The following is a 19,067-nucleotide window of genomic DNA, read 5'->3' as shown; positions in this document are numbered from 1 at the left end:
CGTCCGCGCTCATCATGGTGTGGCTTCGGTCTGGAAACTTTCTGTAGTGAAGGGGGGCAGGAGGTTTGCAGGACCTGAGCGCGCCCAAGTACAGAGAGGGGCTTCTGAGATGAACCGGTAACGGTGGGCAAGGTGGTTTTATCTTTTATTCTCCGTCATAGCTTGGATTGGATTTCTCACAGTAGCAACCTCCCCCAGCCTCCCGCCTTCGTTGGAGCCTGTCCAGAGTAAGGCTGCTGAGCAGGCGCTGGGGTTTGCTGGCACTCAGCCTGCTGGGGCACCCGCTGGAGCACGGGCTGCTTTCCCCAAGTACTGCTGTGTTGCCCCTGTGGAACAAGGTGGAGCTGAGAGGGACTGACATCCCACCTACCCCTCCATTCACCGCTCTGCAAGCCCCTCACAGGGGAGGAGGATCAGCTTTTGCTCTCCCAAAGGCTTGCGGTTCCAGTTCATCGTCACTTGAGTCCAGTGGGCAGCTGGCCGGTGGCCCACCCTGAGGAGGACACGATTAAAATCCCCGCAGAGCAGATCTTCGTGCAGCGTGGTTTGGGGGAGAGGATGGGGGCAATTCCCACCCTCCCACCTGCCTTCCCCTTTGGCGTTCCCCGGCTGGGTGGCTGACAGTCTGGCTGTGGGACAAGGCTGTGAAAGGAGGTGGAGGTACCTGGGCCTTGCCTTTTCTCTTTCCAGTCCCCTCTGCTTGTTTTAGTTACCTTTTCTGTGCGAGTCTCTCCTGCTTTCATGGCAAAATGTCCCCATTTCCCAAATGCCGGTGTATAGAGAGAAACATCAGGCCAAGCCAGGCAACTCAGGTGTGAAATACATTTTAATCGAGTTTAGGGGTCTGTAGTTTGTCAGTTGCTCAGCTGAGCATGGGCTCTCCAGAAGGTGAAGCAGACATTGTGGGCGGAGGAGAGGGTGAAGGAGTGCAAGAGGGAAGGAAACAGAGAAAAAGGTCACGAGAAGCAAACGAGAGCATGGGTTTGTTCACGGATGTGTTTTAATATATCGCCCCACAGTACTATGTGCTGACCCGGAGACTGACAACACGCACACACACGCACACCCAGTGAGGGACAGCAGTGCACGTCAACGCTAAGCTGCTGGCAAGCACAGCCCAACACAGCACAGCACTTGGGGTGGAAGGAGGGGACGCTCGGGTCCCCACCACGGCTCAGTGCGATCACACGCCTGGGGAACAAGGACGCCGTAGGCCAGTACACATACACCTACACACATGCACAACGAGAGCGAGCCACTGGCGACACTCGTCCAAACACAGCTACAGGTACGACACTTGTCCAAACACACCAGCCCACGCACATATGTTCACCGCACATGCTTCGGCGTACGAGGGGAACACACCGGGCAGCATGCTCCCGCGGTCTAACACGTGAACAGAGGGGCTCAGACGCGGCCCTGCACACAAAAAAAACCAAACAAAACCAAACAAACCAAAAGACACACGATGCCTAGATCCAGAAATGCTTACGACCCCAAAGCAAGGGACAGGGTGTAGGCCGCTCTCTCATCCTTCACCTGGGTACAACTAGCCGGGGACACCTGAACTCGAGGGGGTTTGAGGTGAGAGGGAACCGGGTGGCGGAGGGGGGAGAAAGAGCAAAAAAGGGAGCAGTGGAGGGAAGGGGGCTTCAGAGTCTGTGAGGTGGGAAAAGAGCAGCAGGGTAGCTGTGCCCTGGGAACAATGTTCAAAGAACACTTGGGTTGCGGAAGTTGTGTCCAGCAAAGCGTGCTTCATCGCCAAGCTCTTCCTCAATCCTGCAGGAAAGAGACAGCACGCGTCAGGCCCTTGCTGCGAGGGAGCGTCGGAGGCACCAGGGCGCTGGAGAAGCAGCGCATCGGCCGAGGAGCTGACAGGGGCCAGAGGAGCTCAGCTCCTGCCAGCTGCTGCGCTTGCGGGGCTGCACCCTCACGCCATGGAGGAGGGAGGGAGTCTGCTCCAGAGATCTCCCCGGGACCCTACTGTAATCTCTGCCCCTCATCTTCATAACAGTCCCCCCCACAAGCCCCATCTACCTTTGGGCTTTCAGCTTCTCACACCCCAGTTAGTCACTCCCCCCGTTTCTCTTCTGCGTTCCCGTCCCCGGAGCCCCTTACCTCATGAGCTGGTTGTATTTAGCCAGGCGTTCAGACCTGCAGGGAGCACCCGTCTTTATCTGTAAAGCATTCCCCAAAACAAACACGGTAAGACACTGTTATGACTTGCACCAGTTTCCCGTGGTGGGGCGGGGCATTCTGTCTTCACACCTTTTTGCTTTCTTCCAGGCCTGTGCATGGCCTGGGTCTCACTTACCTGCCCGGTGCACAGTCCTACAACCAGATCAGCAATGAAGGTGTCTTCGGTCTCCCCAGATCGGTGGCTCACCATCACACCCCAGCCGTTCTCCTGGGCCAACTTGCAGCTGCAAGAAGTGAGAAAGGCAGTCGTTAGCTCCCACTCCTATAACCACCACCCGCACAGGGTGACATCCAGGCACCCTCTGCTCCCACCCTCAGCATCCTGCACTCTGGTAGAGACAAAAATCAATGGATATCCAATGGATAGCGGGACACCCTGCTGTGGTTTGTTACCGACCCTTTCACAGGACAACAAGGGCAGTGGGCTGGACTTACGCTTGGATGGCCTCCGTGACAGATCCAATCTGGTTGACTTTGAGCAGGAGGCAGTTGCAGGCCTTCTCTTCAACAGCTCGCTCGATGCGCTTGGGGTTTGTCACTGTCAGGTCGTCTCCCACTATCTGAATCCCCACATTGGCCGTGAACTTGGACCAGGCCTCCCAGTCATCTTGGTCAAAGGGATCCTCGATGGAGACCACTGAAGGGACAACAGAAGAGACATGAGCGAAAGCTGCCTCCCTTCCCACCCCAAAAACACAAGAGAGGAGGTGTTCCTGTTAAGTATGCAACACCAGTGCTGATTCCCTACTGCCGAGCAAAGCAGCTCACCTGGATAATCACGTACAAAGCTTTGGTAGAGGTCGCCCAGCTCGTCCGCAGAAATGTAGCGGCTTGGGTCATCTGGGGACTTGAAGTCCAGGTCATATTTGCCATCGCGGTAGAACTCGGAGGCTGCCACATCCATGCCGATGACAATCTTGTCTGTGTATCCCGCCTTGTCAATAGCTTCCTTGAGGAGCTCCAGAGCTGGGAGGAGGAAAGTTGCAGTCATGAGAGTCAGCCCGAGCAGGGAGCTCTGACTTTCAGTGGCAACCTCCCCTGGGAGGGTCCTGAGAGCCACTGAGAGTCTAATGGTGCGATGGGAGAGATAGAAGGGAGCACAGAATGCAACAGAAACGTGACAAGGGCCTGTCGAGGCCATATCCAAAAGGATGAGGAGGAATTAGAATACAATCTACGGCTCAGTGACAAGTTGGGGGAAGGCCTTGGAAAAGTCTGCACGTACATGAGAGGTTTGTATGGAAAGGCAGTGACAGATCAGGGGCACCCCAAGGAGAAGGAGCTTAGAAACCATTCCCTAACACAGGAGGTCAATGACACCGATGCATCATATTTTGAATCGGTCTTTGGGGAATGCTGTGATCTGGGTGTAGGAAGCCACAGCACTGCAGGCTGGGGCACCCCATCTCTGCAGGGCTCTCACCTTCACTGTTTTCCAGGATGTTGGGGGCGAAGCCTCCCTCATCACCCACGTTGGTAGCATCTTTGCCATACTTCTCCTTGATGACACTCTTGAGGTTGTGATAGACTTCAGCCCCGATGCGCATGGCATCACGGAAGCTTTCAGCTCCCACAGGCAGGATCATGAACTCCTGCATGGCCAGTTTGTTGCCTGCGTGGGAACCCCCATTGATCACGTTGAAAGCCTGGAAGAGTCCATAAGAGAATCAGAGCTGAAGGAACCAGTCTTGGCACCACCTAGAGGAGGCTCTCAGGTGAGTCACCATGCCCATTCATGCCACATCCCACAGGGTAATGTAACACATCAACTACAAAGGCCAACGGCACATAAGCCCAGGGTCTTCGTTCCAATAGTGGCTCAACACAAATGGTTGGCGAAGACTTTCCCACCTGTTTCCCTCTCAGAGATCTCCCGAGCTATATGTGTTTATCTGTGCTGTGTTTATCTGTATGCATTTGTCAGCAATGCCACATCAATCTCTCTTCCAGGACCTTTCTCCTTGACGCTGAGAAAATTTTAGCATCCACAATACCCTTTGTGAAGGAGTTTCACAGGGCAGCTACCCCTGGTGTGAAGGCCCATATGCCCTTGTTCTGAACCATGCCCCAGAGGGTTCACATGATGCCCTCTGGTTCTTGTGCCAAGAGGGAGATCCTCACCAATCCCCACCACAACCTCTGCCGTATCCTCCTCAGGCCCCTCTTTTCTGTGTTGAAACCTGACAAATCTCACACCTTGGTTTGCTTCCTTGACAAGTGCAGTGCACTCAGATGACGTTTCAGTCCTATATCCCTTCCTTCTCTACCTCCCAACACACCCTTTGAAGTTTCGTTTGGAATTTATGAAGGTGGATGTCAAGGACAAAGGAGTCTTACAGGCACAGGAAGGATGAGATCGGAGTTGCCAGCCAGGTCAGCAATGTGCCGGTACAGGGGGACGTCCTTCTCTGCAGCTCCCGCCTTGCACACGGCCAGCGAAACTCCCAGGATAGCATTGGCACCAAACTTGGCTGTGGGCAAAACCAAGGAATTAGGCTTCTCAGGCAACAACCTTCTCTCCAGCGGGTAACCCTTGCAAGCCCAGCCTTGGGCTCACCACAGCTCTGACAGCGCCCCCCTACTCTCCAGCCCTGCAGCCTCCCATGCTCTTTACTTCCCAGACCAAAAAAAAAAAAAAAAAAAAAGAAGAATGAATTACATTTGTTCTCTGTGCCATCCATCTCAAGCATCAGATTGTCTATCTTCTCTTGATCCACAACAGAGAGGCCCTGCAAGAAAGAAACAGCTCCTCAGGAGGGGAGGCTGGTAAGAGCTGTTGGCTCCGGCGTGCGAGAAAGGAGGCGTTGATGGAGAAGCTGGGGGTTACAGGGACCTTTTTAGCTCATGGGGGAACATATACACACAAAGCTCTGGGAGTTAGTGCCTTGGAAATTAGTGCCTTAGTCAAGTTAGGTAACCACGATGACGTTGCTGCAGTGCAGTGTAGATGTACCCACGCTGGAGAGGGGATCAGCTGCAGCCCAGGCAAGGCCACGCATTGCTGGGGATACAGGACTCCCTTGGGGATTTACCCAGCCTTTTGGCATCTTCCAAGGAGCTTTGTGGTGCTGTGGCCACACAGAAGCTAGGCAGAACAACAGTACATGCTCAACCCCAAGCAAGCGAATGTAGACTGCATAGAGCCGTCCCCGGGAGCAAGGTGGAGAGCAGGATTAGACCCAACACAGGCAGCCCTTCACCAGGCCGGGTGTTTTTCAGGGGTGGAGAGAGCTGGGCTCTCAGCCAGACCCCACCACAGGCTGCACGGGCTGCAACATGTGGCTTCAGCTCAGCTCTCGTCGGAGCAGGCTCCAGGTCTTCAGGTGTGAACGGGTTGAAGATGTGACAGTGACACCACCGCTCCGCGAGGCTGTGCTGGGGGAGCTGCCAGACCTTGCACGGTACGGTCATTGCTCACCACACCATGAGTGCTGGGTGGGACGAACGGGCGTGAGGCCACAGGCATGTGGATGAGGTTCAGTGCTTGAGGAGGAGCACAGCTGAAAGAGGGAGAGCGCTCTACAGGGAGCATCGAGGGGACTAGCTAGGTGGTACAGGTGCTGCGGTGGACCAGGTAGCGTTAAATCCTTTCCGCCCAGAGAAAAGATCGCTGTGGACACGTACAGGCATGGAGGGCAGGAGGGGCGTGCCCAAGGTTCACAGAGAGCATCACTATGGCTGTTAACCCAGTGAGATGAAGAGAGGCAGAAACAGAGATCGGGGGACAGAGACGGACCAGAGTAAGCGTTGGACAAGGGAGAACAAAGAGAAATCCTTACAGAGCCCACGAGAGCTGGGGCGACAGTGCTGTTGATATGATCCACGGCCTGCAGGACCCCTAAAGAAGGGAAGAGACAGAGAAAGAGAGAGAGAGAGAGAGAAAGAGAGAGTGAGGCAAAGAGGAGAGTGGAAAGAGGGAGGGAGAGGACTGATAGACAGACTGAGAGGGAGACAGCAAGGGAAGATGGAGGCCCGATCTTTCACTTTACGCTAGGTCTGTGCCTCCGTGGTCTCCCTGAGGGCAGTGGGACACATCCACATCACGCCAGTGGATGAGCGGTACCCTCCAGCGGAGCCCCACGCATAGGCAGCCCCGGGGACGGGGTGCGGAGCAGGCATCTCCCCACCTTTCCCAAGGAAACGCGACTTGTCGTTGTCTCGCAGCTCCAGCGCTTCATAGATACCAGTGGACGCGCCGCTGGGGACCGCTGCTCGAAACATGCCTGGGAAACAGCAAAACATGAGTGTGAGACGAGCAGAGGGGGAAACGGAGAGAAAACCCTCATGTACCCGCTTCTGTCCTGCCTTTGTGGGACACGATGTGGCAACCACTTGTGCAAATGGATGGCCCTGCTGGCTGGCTGCTTGTGGCAGGTCTTTGCAGAGGTAGAGCACCTCTTGGAGGTGGAGCACCAGGGTGGCAAGAAATAAATGTACCCAGGGCTTCCAGACTGAAAAACCTGGATTTCAGGCACCCAGAGGTCCCCACTGATCCCAGAACTACAGATGATAGGTGGAAGTCTGGCTCCTCAGCCCTCCTCCTGGTTCCAGAGGCAGCCTGACCCACAGCCTCCAGGGGCTTCCTCCCCCTCAGACTGGGGCTGGGTTTCTGCCTCCGTGAAGAAGGAAAAGATTGGTCATATGCCTGCTCTGGCCCCTCACTGCTCCTCATTCCTCATCCCACCCCGCTTTGGGCCCAGCTCAGATGCAGCTCTTCCAGTTGAGGCACGTGTGGATGTACATACCGGCACAGCGATCTCGGGGACAAACCTTCCCCTGCCTCACATGCATGACCATGGATGTGTTTCCAAACTTGTATTGTGTCCCAGGACTAAAAGCATAGCTGCAGCAGGGCATCGCAGGGATGCGAGAAGGTAAATATATTTATGTTAATGAAACCTTCCGTCCCTGCTACTAGCAGACACATGGCTCAAGTCACACACATGGCAGCCAGCTGTCTCGTCGTGATTTGCCCAGCACATGCGTGGAGTCGCTGAGCTTGTGGCTCACGCACAAGCAGAGTTTTGGTCTCTGCCTGTTCCCCCAGCTTGCTGTCCACCGGGGGTTCACCTGAGAAGACCCTCCGTGCTCTCGGCGGAGCGTGCCAGGCTGCCGTGCAGCACCAGCTCCACCGGGGTGGGTAGGACTTCCCTTCCATCTCTTCTTGTCACCCCCGTACCTTTGTGCGTGTACAGGTCCACCTCAACGGTGGGGTTCCCACGGGAGTCCAGGATCTCGCGGGCATGGATCCTCTCGACTGCCATGGTGAGTCTGTGGAGAGGGAGAGGGAGAGGGAGAGGGCGAGGGAGAGGGCGAGGGAGAGGGCGAGGGAGAGGAGAGGAGAGGAGAGGAGAGGAGAGGAGAGGAGAGGAGAGGAGAGGAGAGGAGAGGAGAGGAGAGGAGAGGAGAGGAGAGGAGAGGAGAGGAGAGGAGAGGAGAGGAGAGGAGAGGAGAGGAGAGATTTTCAGCTCTGAGAGGCCCCAGGATGCGGTGTTCACCTTTCTAATATCTACACAAGACACCGACAGAGAGAAGGGAGCTCAAGGAATAGCGTCCTTTGGAGCTGGAGCTAAAACTATTGGCTCAAGAAAATTTAGAAATTGCTATTAAATCCCAGATGGTAGGAATGCACCCACATTTTGTCCAGGAACTGGTTATCCATTTGAATTTATCCTGTCCCTTTGCTGCAGATGACAAACTGGGAGCTCTCTCCCTCTCTGCCTGCACCATGGCCGAGTGCTGCAGCTGGCGCAGCCAGGAGGTGCCCCCGGCTCCGGCGCCAAGGACGAGGCACAGGCTCCCGGCGTCCCCCTTCCCCTTGCCGGGAGGCAAGGACGGTCCCCGCCAGGGCCAGACAGCGAGCGGCCACCGTGTCCCTGCGCGGCGGGCAGGGAGCCAGCCTGGCGCAGTGGCTGCCTGGGGCAGAGCCGGGCAAGGCAGGGGTCGGCCGGCCTTCCGGGACCCTCAGCCCCTCTCTGGCCCATGGCGGGGGGGGCTGCCCCAGCCCGGGTCTCGCAGACCCCCAGCCGCCGCGTCCCCCCATCTGAGAGCCTGTCTCAGCCTTCCCCTCTCCCCTGTCACCCTGCAGCGTCAGGCTGTGCTGAGGCGACGGGAGCGTGGCAGAGGCCGGCAGCCCAGGGGAGCCATCTTGCTGAAGGCCGCGGTGCCTCGGCCGTGGGAGAGAGGGCTCTGAAGGGAGGGGGGACCCGCGCCTGCCCCTGAGACGGGGAAGCGGATGAGGCCGGGGGGCGTCTCTTGTCGGGTGAGGAAACCGGGCGTTTTGGTTGAACCTGAAGTGGAAAACAGGCTGGGGGTTGAGGGCGGCTGCTTGAAAGACATGAAGTTTGCTCCCTATGGGGTCCAAAACAACATGTCCCCCCCGCCCCATCCCACCTTCTTATTCCCCCCGGCCGCGGGGCCGTGCGATGCCGGGGAGCTGCGTCCCCCCCAAAGAGAGGGAGCAGCAGGGAGGTGTGTGTCACCCCCACGCCCCCGGCAGCTTTTCCTCCCCTGGCTGCCACGGATGATTCATTCCCTCAACCCCACACGCAGAGCTCGGCGCAGAGGCTGGGCCCCAGCCAGAACCAGGCCGTGGTGGCACCTTGCAGAGGTACGGCCACCACAGGGGCTCAGCATGGGGGTTGCGTGCGGGGCCGGGAGGGGGGGTGGGATGCTGCAAAAGCACATCACGGCGCAGAGGGGAGCTAAGAAGCAGGCTGGGGGAAGCCGGGGTCAGCTCTGGACCCCGTTGGCTCGGGTGGGTGGAAATGGCAGAAGCGTGAGGAGGTGGCGCTGCTCTGAAGTTTTCGGCAAGAGCTTCCCGTACTGGGGTGTTTCAGTCCGCGACACCGGGGCTCTCTGGAGCCTGCGCAGGGCCCTCCACCATGTCCATCTGGGCTGGGATCCCCCATCAGCCGCTCTGGCAAGGCTCCTCACGCCATCTGGCACACGCTGCGGGAGCTTCCTCCAGAGCCGTGCCCGCACGGCTGCGATCTTCCTTTGCAGCAGTGCCCTGGCCATGCCTGAGCAGCCTCCGCGGGGGAGAGAGGAACAGGACCCCATTAATGTGATCTTTGACAGCAAGACACCGTGCCGGCTGCGGTGCCTCTCTGCTTAATGTGGTCGTGTTGCCCACGGTCACATCCCTCTGCCCACGTCCACCTGCCCCTGGTTGGGGCCATCTGCGAGGAAGCCCAGTGACAAGCCCGAATCCAGCCGTGCATGTCCCACCCCATCACTCGGCCTCTTCTCCTCTCTAGTCCTTCGCACCCTTTTCTCCACTTGTGTTGCTGCCCCATGTCTCCCCGCGTTTGCCCTCCTTTGAATGGCGCAAAGAACCACCCTGAAATCCCTGGCATCAGCTGCACTGTCCTGAAAGGAGGTCAGAGGCGGATAAGCCGGGATAAGGGATTGGGATGGAGCCACAGCCGGCAGCCCATAGACCACAGCGAAGAAGAGAGAGGAGCCAGGCTGGAGGCTGGGCAGGGCACCTGGGGAGACTGTCACTGCTGCAGTGCCTTCCCGTGGGCGCTGCTTCGTGGCACTGCGTGTCGCCAGGGCATCGTCTCACTGGAGTTCGCGCCGCAGAGATTCCCCCTCCCCGCCGGGCAGGCCAGCGTGGAGAACACCTTTGCCCTCCGAGCCCCCGCCACCGGCCCCCCGTGCTGCTGCGATTCCCCCGGGCTGGGCACTGCTCCCAGGAAGCCCGCACTGCTGCAGTGTCGTGGCTGATGCAGCTATTGCTCGCTTGACTGTCACCTCCTCTCCCTGCTGCCCCCCCCCCTCCGCCCCGTGTGTGGCAGATAAGAAAACATCCCCTTCTCCTCCCTCCCTCTCCCTGGGACCCGGCTGAGCGCCCGTGTTTATGTCAACACCTCGGGAGACTTGGGGAGGGGGGGGGCACTCTGCACTGAGGTTGAGTCCTTTCCCCAGCAGTGCCCAAACTGAGCTTTCCTTCCTCCCCGCTACCCACCCCCCCACCCCCCCCCGGCCACGTAAAGCTCCATCCCGCAGCAGCTCCCGGCAATGCCCTTGGGGAGCACCACCTATCCTTGTGGGTTGCCCCCCTCCTGCAATTCCCTAGATTCACATCTGACATGATGCTTGCCGGGGGGGTAGGGAAGGAGGGAGTACCTGAAATTAAAATACGAAAGAAAAGTGAGAAGTGGGGGAGAGGCGGCGGGGGGGGGGGGGTGGTGAGAATGTCAGGAGAAAGAGGTGGGAGGAGCAGGGGGAGGAAGCGAGGGGAGTTTAGTTTTTAATGCCGCTCACCGTGGTCCTTCTCCGCGGGGACCCCAAAGTGCGTGTGGGGTTTGGAGGGCACAGGGTGGGGAGCAGAAACATGCATGGGGGGAGGGGGGTGGTGGTGGTGTGCTGGCCGTGGGGAGAGACTTACCTTCCTAGGGCAGGGGTGAACGAGAGATTGAGAAAGTGCTGGTAGGAAGGAGAGAGGACGAAGCTGAGGAGGGATGCAGGACCTCAAGGGGAGATGATGTGTCCTCTAAGCCAACGGCGGCGGCAGCAGCAGGATGGAGACGCCCCTGATAGGGCCGGGACAGCAGCATGTGACCCAGAGCTGCGATGAGTCAGGATTTAGCAAAGCTTTGCAAACAGCACGTAGAGGATGGAGAGAGAAAGAGAGAGAGGCAGACAGGGGATAGACGTACACAGACGAGGGTTGAGAGAGCCAGGGAATAGGAGTGGGTGTGCAGGATAAACAATTCCACTCACTCCAGGCTCATTAATTATTTTTATTCAAATCAGAAATTCTTGTAGGGTTTTGGGGAGCCATAAATCGAACCGCAGAACCTGTAACTCTCCCCTTTCCCCTTTTCCCTCTTGGGCCTACTGAGAATAGAGCGTATGAGTGCAGTGACTGCAAAAACACTGCAGTACCTCAGGGCAACTTCCAGGACCAGGGTGGGTAGCCCTCCTCTTTTCTCCAGGGGTAAAATGAGGTGAAGGTAGCTCCGATACCTGCAGTTCTCACTTCTCCAGCTGCACTTGTGAGGGAAGGAAGGCATCTCCAAATCCTGACTGGTTCTGGGAACAGGTATTAAAACCGGCGGTCACTCAGTTGCATCAGCCTGGAGAAATCCTACTGTTTCCTGAAGAAGGAAAGAGGGAGAAGTTAAATGACTCCATGCCTGGCTTCTTTTCCCCTTTCACCGCTGAATTCTGCTGGTGGGGTTGGGAATGGCAGTAGGGTTGCGATGCTGGCCATCCCAATCAGGTTGCGAGGCCTGGCCTCTCTTGCAGGCTCCACTGCCTTTGGGACTGACCTCCCTTAGCCTTCTCCTCATGTAATCTAGAGGAGGAGAGGCTTGGTCAGCATGTTTGATCCTCTCTCTTTCCCTTCACTTCCTTCTTCTCCCTATGCCGTGCTGTTCTCACCTTTTCTTCCTGCCTTTTCTGACGGATTTCATTTGCCTCTGCCCGCTCATCTTGCTCAACTAATTCCTTGTCGAGGCGTTGCAGGTGTGGCAGCAGGACCAGGACCTCCAGCCGGTAATTGGGTTCATCAGAGCACGGATTGTCCAACAGCACCAGTGCCTGCAGCATGGGGAGGACCTGCAGTTTTGCCACCTCCTGAAGGCTACTGATCCCATTGCTCCTGAAGAAGAGGAAGGACAGAGAGCAGGGGAAAGTGACACATGCAAGTAGTGAGGTCGTTTTGGAACAGTAAGCTGACAAGACAGACAAAGCAAAATGTAGCAGCGTGATAGACCGTAGACCTTAGACCGCAGACCTGTGATCTAAGGTCCAGAGCTGCCTGCAGCTCCCCAGACTAAGGGACAAAAAGAACACGTCCTCTGGATTTCTCTGTCCTCAGAACAGTATTGTGTGATATCGCCATCACCCTGTATGGCAAATGCTGAGAAGTAAAGGGCACTTGCAGTCACGTCCAGGACACAGAGAACACACTTAGAGGGATCCAAAGGAGTTATGGCAAGGAATAAAAAGTATGAGGTGGGATGTGAGAGTAACTGGAGGAGCAGATCTTTTCTGAGAAGCCCAGCAAAGACGCTGGCTGTTATACTCTTAGACAGCTGACTGCTGAACACCAGTTAAGAATGATAAAGATCAACACATCCCCATCGGGTCTTCAACTTCCAAAGAAACCAGAAAAATCCTAAAGATCTAAATGTGAGTACAGCCTGATGAAGGGGTCTCTGGTCCCAACACAGAGCAAGGAGGACCCACCGTAGATTGAGGTACTGCAGGCACTTCATGCTACTACAGAATCCATCCAGGGTCTCAAGCTGGTTGTCACGCAGGTGCAGAGTTGTCAGCTGTCCTAGCCCCTCAAGGCCTTCAAGGCTCCGAATGGCATTCTGGGCCTGAGCACCAGGGAGGCAGGAAGACAGAAGGGAAAAGGGGACGCACAAGAGAGGGAACAGCAGTTATTTCTGGCCTTTAAAGCTCTTTCTACCCTTCAGACTCCCTACCACTCATAACGCAGCCTTCTCTGAAGCTAGACCAGGTTGCTCATCGGCTTGGCCAAATGGGTTCTAAGTATTCAGATTCAGGGACCAAAAGTTTGCTGCACCAAAAACTTCAGATTGAAGGACCAAAGTAGCATCACTTGGTGACTGGGACAAAACCACCCCAGATGAATACTCAGCTGCCAGCACAGCACCCCCTTCCATGGCAGTGCCGAATCTGAGTCCCTAAGGCCTCAGAGAGCGACAGTGTGGAGGGGAAAGCGGCGGCCTGAGCCTGAAACAAGTGTGTGTAAAGGATGAATAACCAGCCCCTCTTAGTCACGTAGTCCATGTAAGTCCAGGCATCTTCCACTGTCCGCAGCTTCTGTTGTGGGGGAAATCTACTACTCTCCTCTTTTACTCCTCTAGGAGCAGACGCAGGCTGTGTGCTCCTAAGAGAGGTTGCTGGGGGGCGTGGGGCTTGTTGGCTGGTTTAATTTTAAGCTTTTCCAGATATAATTGCTGTTTTCCATCCATAGGTGCACCTTCTCACAACAAACCTGACAATTGTACAGCAGGAAGAATGTGTCCTATCAGTTCAAAATTCCCCATCACTGAATTTCATTCACTTCACTCTGATGTGAGTTATTAGATGGGGAAAAACGAAGCCCTGAATTTCAGCCATAGTTTCACAGCAGGATTTCGGCTGCAAAAGACCACTAGAGGTCTCCTGCCCAAGGCCGGGCTCAGCGCAGTGCCCGCACCAAGGAGAGGTCAGGCCGCTCATCGCCTTCTGCAGCCGAGTTTGGAACATCCCTGGTAACTACAACCTCCACGCCACGTTCTCCAGCCCGGAGCTGCGCAGGGCTCCACTTGGGATCGTGGCTCTGGGCTGCAGTCTCTAAGGGTGCAGATACCTGCACGGGAAATGGGGAGAGAGCTACTGTTGTGCTCTCTTTTCCTTGTTGGAACCCAGGCAGTGATGTGGCCAACGCCTGAGACTAATGAAAGGGGCACAGGCTGAACTGGTGGGGTAAGAGAAAAAGGAAGTTTTGTAGAAAAGGTGGACTCTCATGGAAACTGGACAAGGAAGAGTCTGGACCAGCTGGGCCAAGTAAAGAGGGTAACACAAGGACAAAAAAAGGAAAGTCGGAGATGTAGCGAAAGCCGTGCAAACAGTTTTAACAACCAGGAAGGAGTAGTACCTCAGAGGAAATCAGGAGCTGGTGTGGGAAATAGGGTGGGGAGCTCACAGGCCACTGGTCTGTAAAATGAATAGTAACCTCCCATCACTCTCACTTTCTTCATTACTTCAGTGTGAACAGTTTTAACAGCTGCAAGCACTAACAGGACAAATACAGAATGGATTTTTTTCAGGGTTGTTTTTTTTCCCCTAAATCAAAGAACATTCCACATGACTGTTTTAATTAAATGCTCACATCATCACCCTACCTCAGATACCTTCACGTAGACGTGATGCCACCATTTCTTATGGACAGCTACTATAACTATGCTCCTCACAATTCCCTCACCCCTTCCTGCATACCTGACCTTGCTCTAGCTAGTCTTCGGCACCACTGCTGCACAATGACCAGGAACCAACACAGCCCTACTGACAGCAGTGATCCTCAAACTGATACAAGTGCCACGTGGTACGGAGCCAGCTCATAGTCTTCCTGCTAGTTGGTATAACTTTTTTAATGCTAAATTTCGTCTGCAACTATGTCATACATTAACCAAATTTAGTTCAGGTCCTTTCAATTTAGCCCTTTGTCTTGAACCCTGTCCTTGAGGGCATCAGCTTCATCTACCCATGGCTCAAGTAATACCAAAATCTTTACACAGAAAGCAAAGCAGTACTGGGAGAGATGATTTAGTGAGCGGGCAGACATGGGAGACAAATTCAAGCCCCAAAGATTCCTGAGAAATGAGTCAGTTCCAGTTTTAATAATCACGTCGTGCAATTTGCCCACTTCATATGTGCAGCTCAGAAATTCCTCAGTCATGCCAGGAACCTTCTTTAAACGCAAATGCAGTGCTTGCTCTTCTGTAATCATTCACTAAAGTCACTGGTTTTAGTTTGAAATTCTGTATTGTATTGAGTGACTTATCCACTTCGTCACTTCTTTCAGCACCTCTCACCCTAAAATCTGTTTTCTACCAGAAAATAGCAGACAATCTCAACAAGCAATCTCCTCAGTGTTTTCTGCCAGGGAGCCTTGATGAAAAGAAACCATATAGCTTTTCAAAGCCTTTATCATCTTTAATTGCTTTTTAAGAGCTAGTGACTCAGGACACCTATCCAGTCTTCGCAAGCTGTAGCACTGTGTGTTGCATGGAACTAAGCCATACATATTTTCTTCACTTGCATCTCTAGGAGTAAATGTTCCTTGAAGCAATTATTTTTGGTATTAGGAAATTGGTTCTCCTATCTTACTTTCACTTCGATATTCAATTGGTTTCTTTTTTGGCAGCTGAAGGTGTGAATCATATAATTGTGCTGTTTTTAAACCAGTATTTGATTAGGCCCATCAGAGAGGAGAAGGAGGCATCATCTCCCCCTGTCACCCAGAGCAAACCTGTTGCCTTCCGCACTGACCACCGTGGGTCCCAGGACACAGAGAATACAAGCTTGCTTAACACTGCCAGAAGGGAATACCACTCTCCTGTAGGATGCTGTGAGGGAAGAACACTGAACATTGCCAGCTCCTCCACTCTCTGCAGAAGAATTACTGGTCAGTGGCTACTTACTCCTATGAGGACAGGCTGAGAGAGTTGGGGTTGTTCAGCCTGGAGAAGAGAAGGCTCCAGGGAGATCTTACAGCAGCCTTCCAGTACCTAAAAGGGGCTTACAAGAAAGCTGGAGAGGGACTTTTTACAAGGGCATGTAGCAATAGGACGAGGGGTAGTGGCTTCAAACTGGAAGAGGGTAGATTTAGATTAGATATCAGGAAGAAATTTTTCACTATGAGGGTGGTGAGGCACTGGAACAGGTTGCCCAGGGAAGCTGTGGGTGCCCCTTCCCTGGAAATGTTCAAGGCCAGGTTGGATGAGGCTTTGAGCAACCAGGTCCAGTGGGAGGTGTCCCTGCCCATGGCAGGGGGGCTGGAACTAGATGATCTTTAAGGTGCCTTCCAACCCAAATCATTCTACGATTCTACTCCCTTCGCGCTATCTGGGCAGACAGCATAGAAGGAGCTACCCCAAAGAAGTGATTTTGTCTCTTTAGGTCTCTGAAATCTGTGCCTTTCTCAGGCTGAGAAGATTGAACTGAACACTGCTCTGAAGGGGACGGCCTCCTCCCCTCCGCCCACTGACTGGAAGCGCCAGGCTCTGCAGCAGCTCTGTCCCACTCCCCTAGCTGGCTGATCCCTTACCAGGTAGAGGTTCTTGAGCTTGGGAAGACTGAGCCCTGCTGTGCTTTCTAGCCTGTTTTCTCGCAGCTCCAGGATTTGCAGGCTGAACAACTGGCCGTGACTCAGGCCCAGCGCTGTCTGGATTTTATTTCCTGAGTGCCAGAGGAGGAAGAAACAATGAGAGAGTTAATCCCACCCAAAGAGAGCATCCTACGTGCAAAAGAATGAAGGCAGGTGGTCTGTATCACCTTTCAGGTTGAGGTTGGCTAAGCGGGGGTGAGTAATGCCCTCCATATCCTTGATACGGTTGTGAGCAAAGCTGATGATCTGGAGGTAGGGTAGCTCCTGCATGCAGGCACTGGTAAGCAGATTCCTATCCACCTTCAGCCAAAGCAGGTGGGTTAGGCTCCTCAGAGGAGACAAATCTTGCAGCTTGTTCTCTGACAAATCCACATACCGCAGGTGAATGAAGGATTCGAGGAGGCTGATGTCTGTCAAGTCCCTGTGGGAGGGAGGATGTGAATAAAACATCTCTCATATTTCCCCCTGCTAACAGCTTTTAGTTTGCGCCTCACCACTACTAGAGGGAGGGCTTCCTCCCTCCCACTTTCCTGCTGTCCTAGGAAGCCTTGCTGGAGAGAAGGAGGAAAGGAGAAAGGCGATAGGGACAGGTGGAATAGTGTGTAAATAAGGCTGAATGTTAAGATTGAACCTGCCTTCCTGGCACAGGGAGTACTTATTCTCATTGAACTGCCAGGAGAAGGCAGAACCAGAGCAGAAAAGAGGGTAAGTATGGGTGGGGTGGATCTATTAGACAGTAGTGGCAACAGCAAGGACTGTGTGGAAGGAGTTTGCTAGTTGGAAAAAAAGCTGTATGAGATACCTATGAGGCTGCTGAAAGACACAGTCTTACTGAGGCCTGTTAGTTAGGTCCAGGGTTATGTGGGTGTACAGATCGGGCTGAGTCTCCAAACTGTCCCCAGGCCATTGTGGCACTGTACTTACAAGTGCATGGCCTTAAAGGTTAGCAGTTGACAGGAGAGATGCTTAATGGATATTCCCCCAAATGACTGTGGGGAGGTCACCCCGTTCAGGTGCCCCTAGGAAACCACAGTCCAGAGCAATGGTCAGTCTCGCCTCAATCTAGGGGGACACTGATGTTCCCACCAGTGCGTCTAGCTATGGTGGAGGCGGTCCCCAGCTCAGGGCTGGGGGTGGACAAGCTACGCTGAAGCACAGACTGGAAGCCAGCCAGCCAGAGAACATGGCCTGGAAACGCTCCTGCCCCACAGGGTCTGTCACCAGTGGCCTTATGATGCAGCTGCTCCGTGGCTGCATAGGTGCCCAGGGAGGAGGAGGCCTTCTCCCGGGGCAGGTGTTGCACACTCACTTGTATTTGGCTTCAAATTTCACATAGGCGTGGGCCAGGCCGTTGCCGGTCTTCGAGAGGAGAGAGAGGCCCTCCTTCAGGGCCTCCTCCGTCAGGGGACAGGGGGCCGGCACCTGGGAGAGAAGGAGAGAGCGCGACGCCAGCGCTGGCCTAACGGCAGCCAGAGGGTGCTGAGCCCCCCCTCCCTCACCTCTTCTTCCTCCGACAGCGCCTTCTTCCCCTCCTCCTCCTCCTCTCCTTCCTCCCCCTCCTCCTGAAGGCTGTACTCCTCCCCGTCCAGCTCCTCGCCCTCCATCCTCACAGGCCCCGCTTCCCTCACGGCTCAGGCCGCTCCCGCCGGGCCGCGCCGCCCCGCTGCCATGGAAACCGGGAGGTTGAGGGGGAGGCGGGGCCCGCCGCCGCTGCCATAGCAACCGCGCTGAGTGACAGCGCCTGCGCCGGGAGGCGGGGCTTCCTGCTTCCCGCCGCGGCGCTGCGCGGCCCTGCGCGGATTTGCGGGGCGCTGCGCGGTGGTGCGCGGTGCTGCCGGCACCCTCGGCCTCAGCCGCCTCCTCCTCTGGTCGTTCCCAGGGACGCCCCTTCTCTCACGAGCCGCATCCTCGCTCCTCCTCCTCCCCCCCCTTCCCCCCCCGCCTTCCCCGAATCCAGACATTTCTGCTGCCACGTTAGCCTTTTCCGCTAAGGCGAAACCCAAAATCTCGTCAGCTCGGAGTTAAACCCCCTCCAAAAAAAAAAGAGACGACTTCTCCTATTTCACAGGCCCTGTTCCGGTTAGCGTGTCCCGCAGCTCACCCTGCGTTTCCTGCAGCGGCACGGGCGCTGGGGATTTGCCGCTCGCCGGCCACCCCAGCTCCCCGCGGCTTCTTTCTCATCACCCTGCGGGTAAATACTCCTCCCGGCCGACCGCTTGGGTCAGTTTGCTGCCCCGGCTGCGGTGGCCCGTCCTTTTTGATGTTCAATTCCACGTGCAACGCTCAGAGCGTGCCTTGCCTTCATCGGAAGCGCTTTGTCATCCTACTCTGCCTCCCGGCCCTTCCTGGCTGGGTGACATCCACGATCATTAGGAGTGTATCCAGAGAGCCGAGAGACCGTTTTGGTGGGAAGGGACCACTGGAGGTCGTCCTGTCCATGCCCTGGGGTCAAAACGGGGCCGGGGTTAGGCTGGGCTGCACAGAGGGTGGTGGCCACTCGGGCGGTGAATATCTCTGAGGAAAGACATTCCCTCTGATAAATGTTTAATTAACGTGTTGAGCAGAATTAGGCTGGGGCTCTGCAGGAAACCTCCCATGACGTGATCTCCTGGATGCCAGGAAGTGGATTTTGGGGTACGGCGTCCCGACCCGCTGTGGGTGACGACGCTTCAGCCCCCTGCCCCAGGCTGGGGAGGGCTGAGGCTGCTGGTGCCCAGCAGACGCCATCGGTGCCTCCCGGGCTTTGGTGACCCCGTTGTCTGCCGAGCAGAGCTGGGTGTTTTCCGGCCGGGAATGCTGCTCAGAGCTGACGGCCACCAGCGTTTCGCAGTTAATGCCAAAGTCCAAGGCCCTGCGCCCTTTCTCTCCACTGCACTTTGCTCCATCACAACCCCCCTGGGCAACGTCAGTGCTAGATAAGCTGGTCCAAACTGAGCTGGACCCAGAGCTGTCAGACACGAGCCTCACGCTCCTCCAGTGCCTGTGCCGGCCATCACCCCCTCCTGCA

At 55.6% G+C, this 19,067-nt stretch overlaps 2 protein-coding genes across 2 annotated transcripts; both read right to left on the bottom strand.

Annotated features, from left to right (window-relative positions):
- Nucleotides 1-808: 808 nt before the first annotated feature.
- Nucleotides 809-10,735, bottom strand: ENO2 (enolase 2). The gene is made up of 12 exons (XM_063353754.1): nucleotides 10,595-10,735; nucleotides 7,379-7,470; nucleotides 6,327-6,422; nucleotides 5,979-6,037; nucleotides 4,859-4,928; nucleotides 4,537-4,670; nucleotides 3,623-3,845; nucleotides 2,968-3,165; nucleotides 2,635-2,836; nucleotides 2,315-2,423; nucleotides 2,119-2,177; nucleotides 809-1,779 (listed from the first exon to the last, which is right to left on the bottom strand). The coding sequence occupies exons 2-12, from the start codon at nucleotides 7,461-7,463 to the stop codon at nucleotides 1,710-1,712; spliced, it is 1,305 nt and encodes a 434-aa protein (XP_063209824.1). The 5' UTR covers nucleotides 7,464-7,470; nucleotides 10,595-10,735; the 3' UTR covers nucleotides 809-1,709.
- A 148-nt stretch (nucleotides 10,736-10,883) lies between these two features.
- LRRC23 (leucine rich repeat containing 23) lies at nucleotides 10,884-17,925 on the bottom strand. Its single transcript, XM_063353767.1, has 7 exons — nucleotides 17,560-17,925; nucleotides 17,370-17,482; nucleotides 16,228-16,481; nucleotides 16,001-16,131; nucleotides 12,403-12,539; nucleotides 11,593-11,812; nucleotides 10,884-11,306 (listed from the first exon to the last, which is right to left on the bottom strand). The coding sequence occupies exons 1-7, from the start codon at nucleotides 17,662-17,664 to the stop codon at nucleotides 11,268-11,270; spliced, it is 999 nt and encodes a 332-aa protein (XP_063209837.1). The 5' UTR covers nucleotides 17,665-17,925; the 3' UTR covers nucleotides 10,884-11,267.
- Between the last annotated feature and the right edge of the window lie 1,142 nt (nucleotides 17,926-19,067).

The sequence above is a fragment of the Chroicocephalus ridibundus genome, chromosome 1 (assembly GCF_963924245.1).
Source record: "Chroicocephalus ridibundus chromosome 1, bChrRid1.1, whole genome shotgun sequence".
Lineage (NCBI taxonomy): Eukaryota > Metazoa > Chordata > Aves > Charadriiformes > Laridae > Chroicocephalus > Chroicocephalus ridibundus.
The sequence above is the reverse complement of the archived record's forward strand: the minus strand, read 5'-3'. Positions and strand labels throughout refer to the sequence as shown.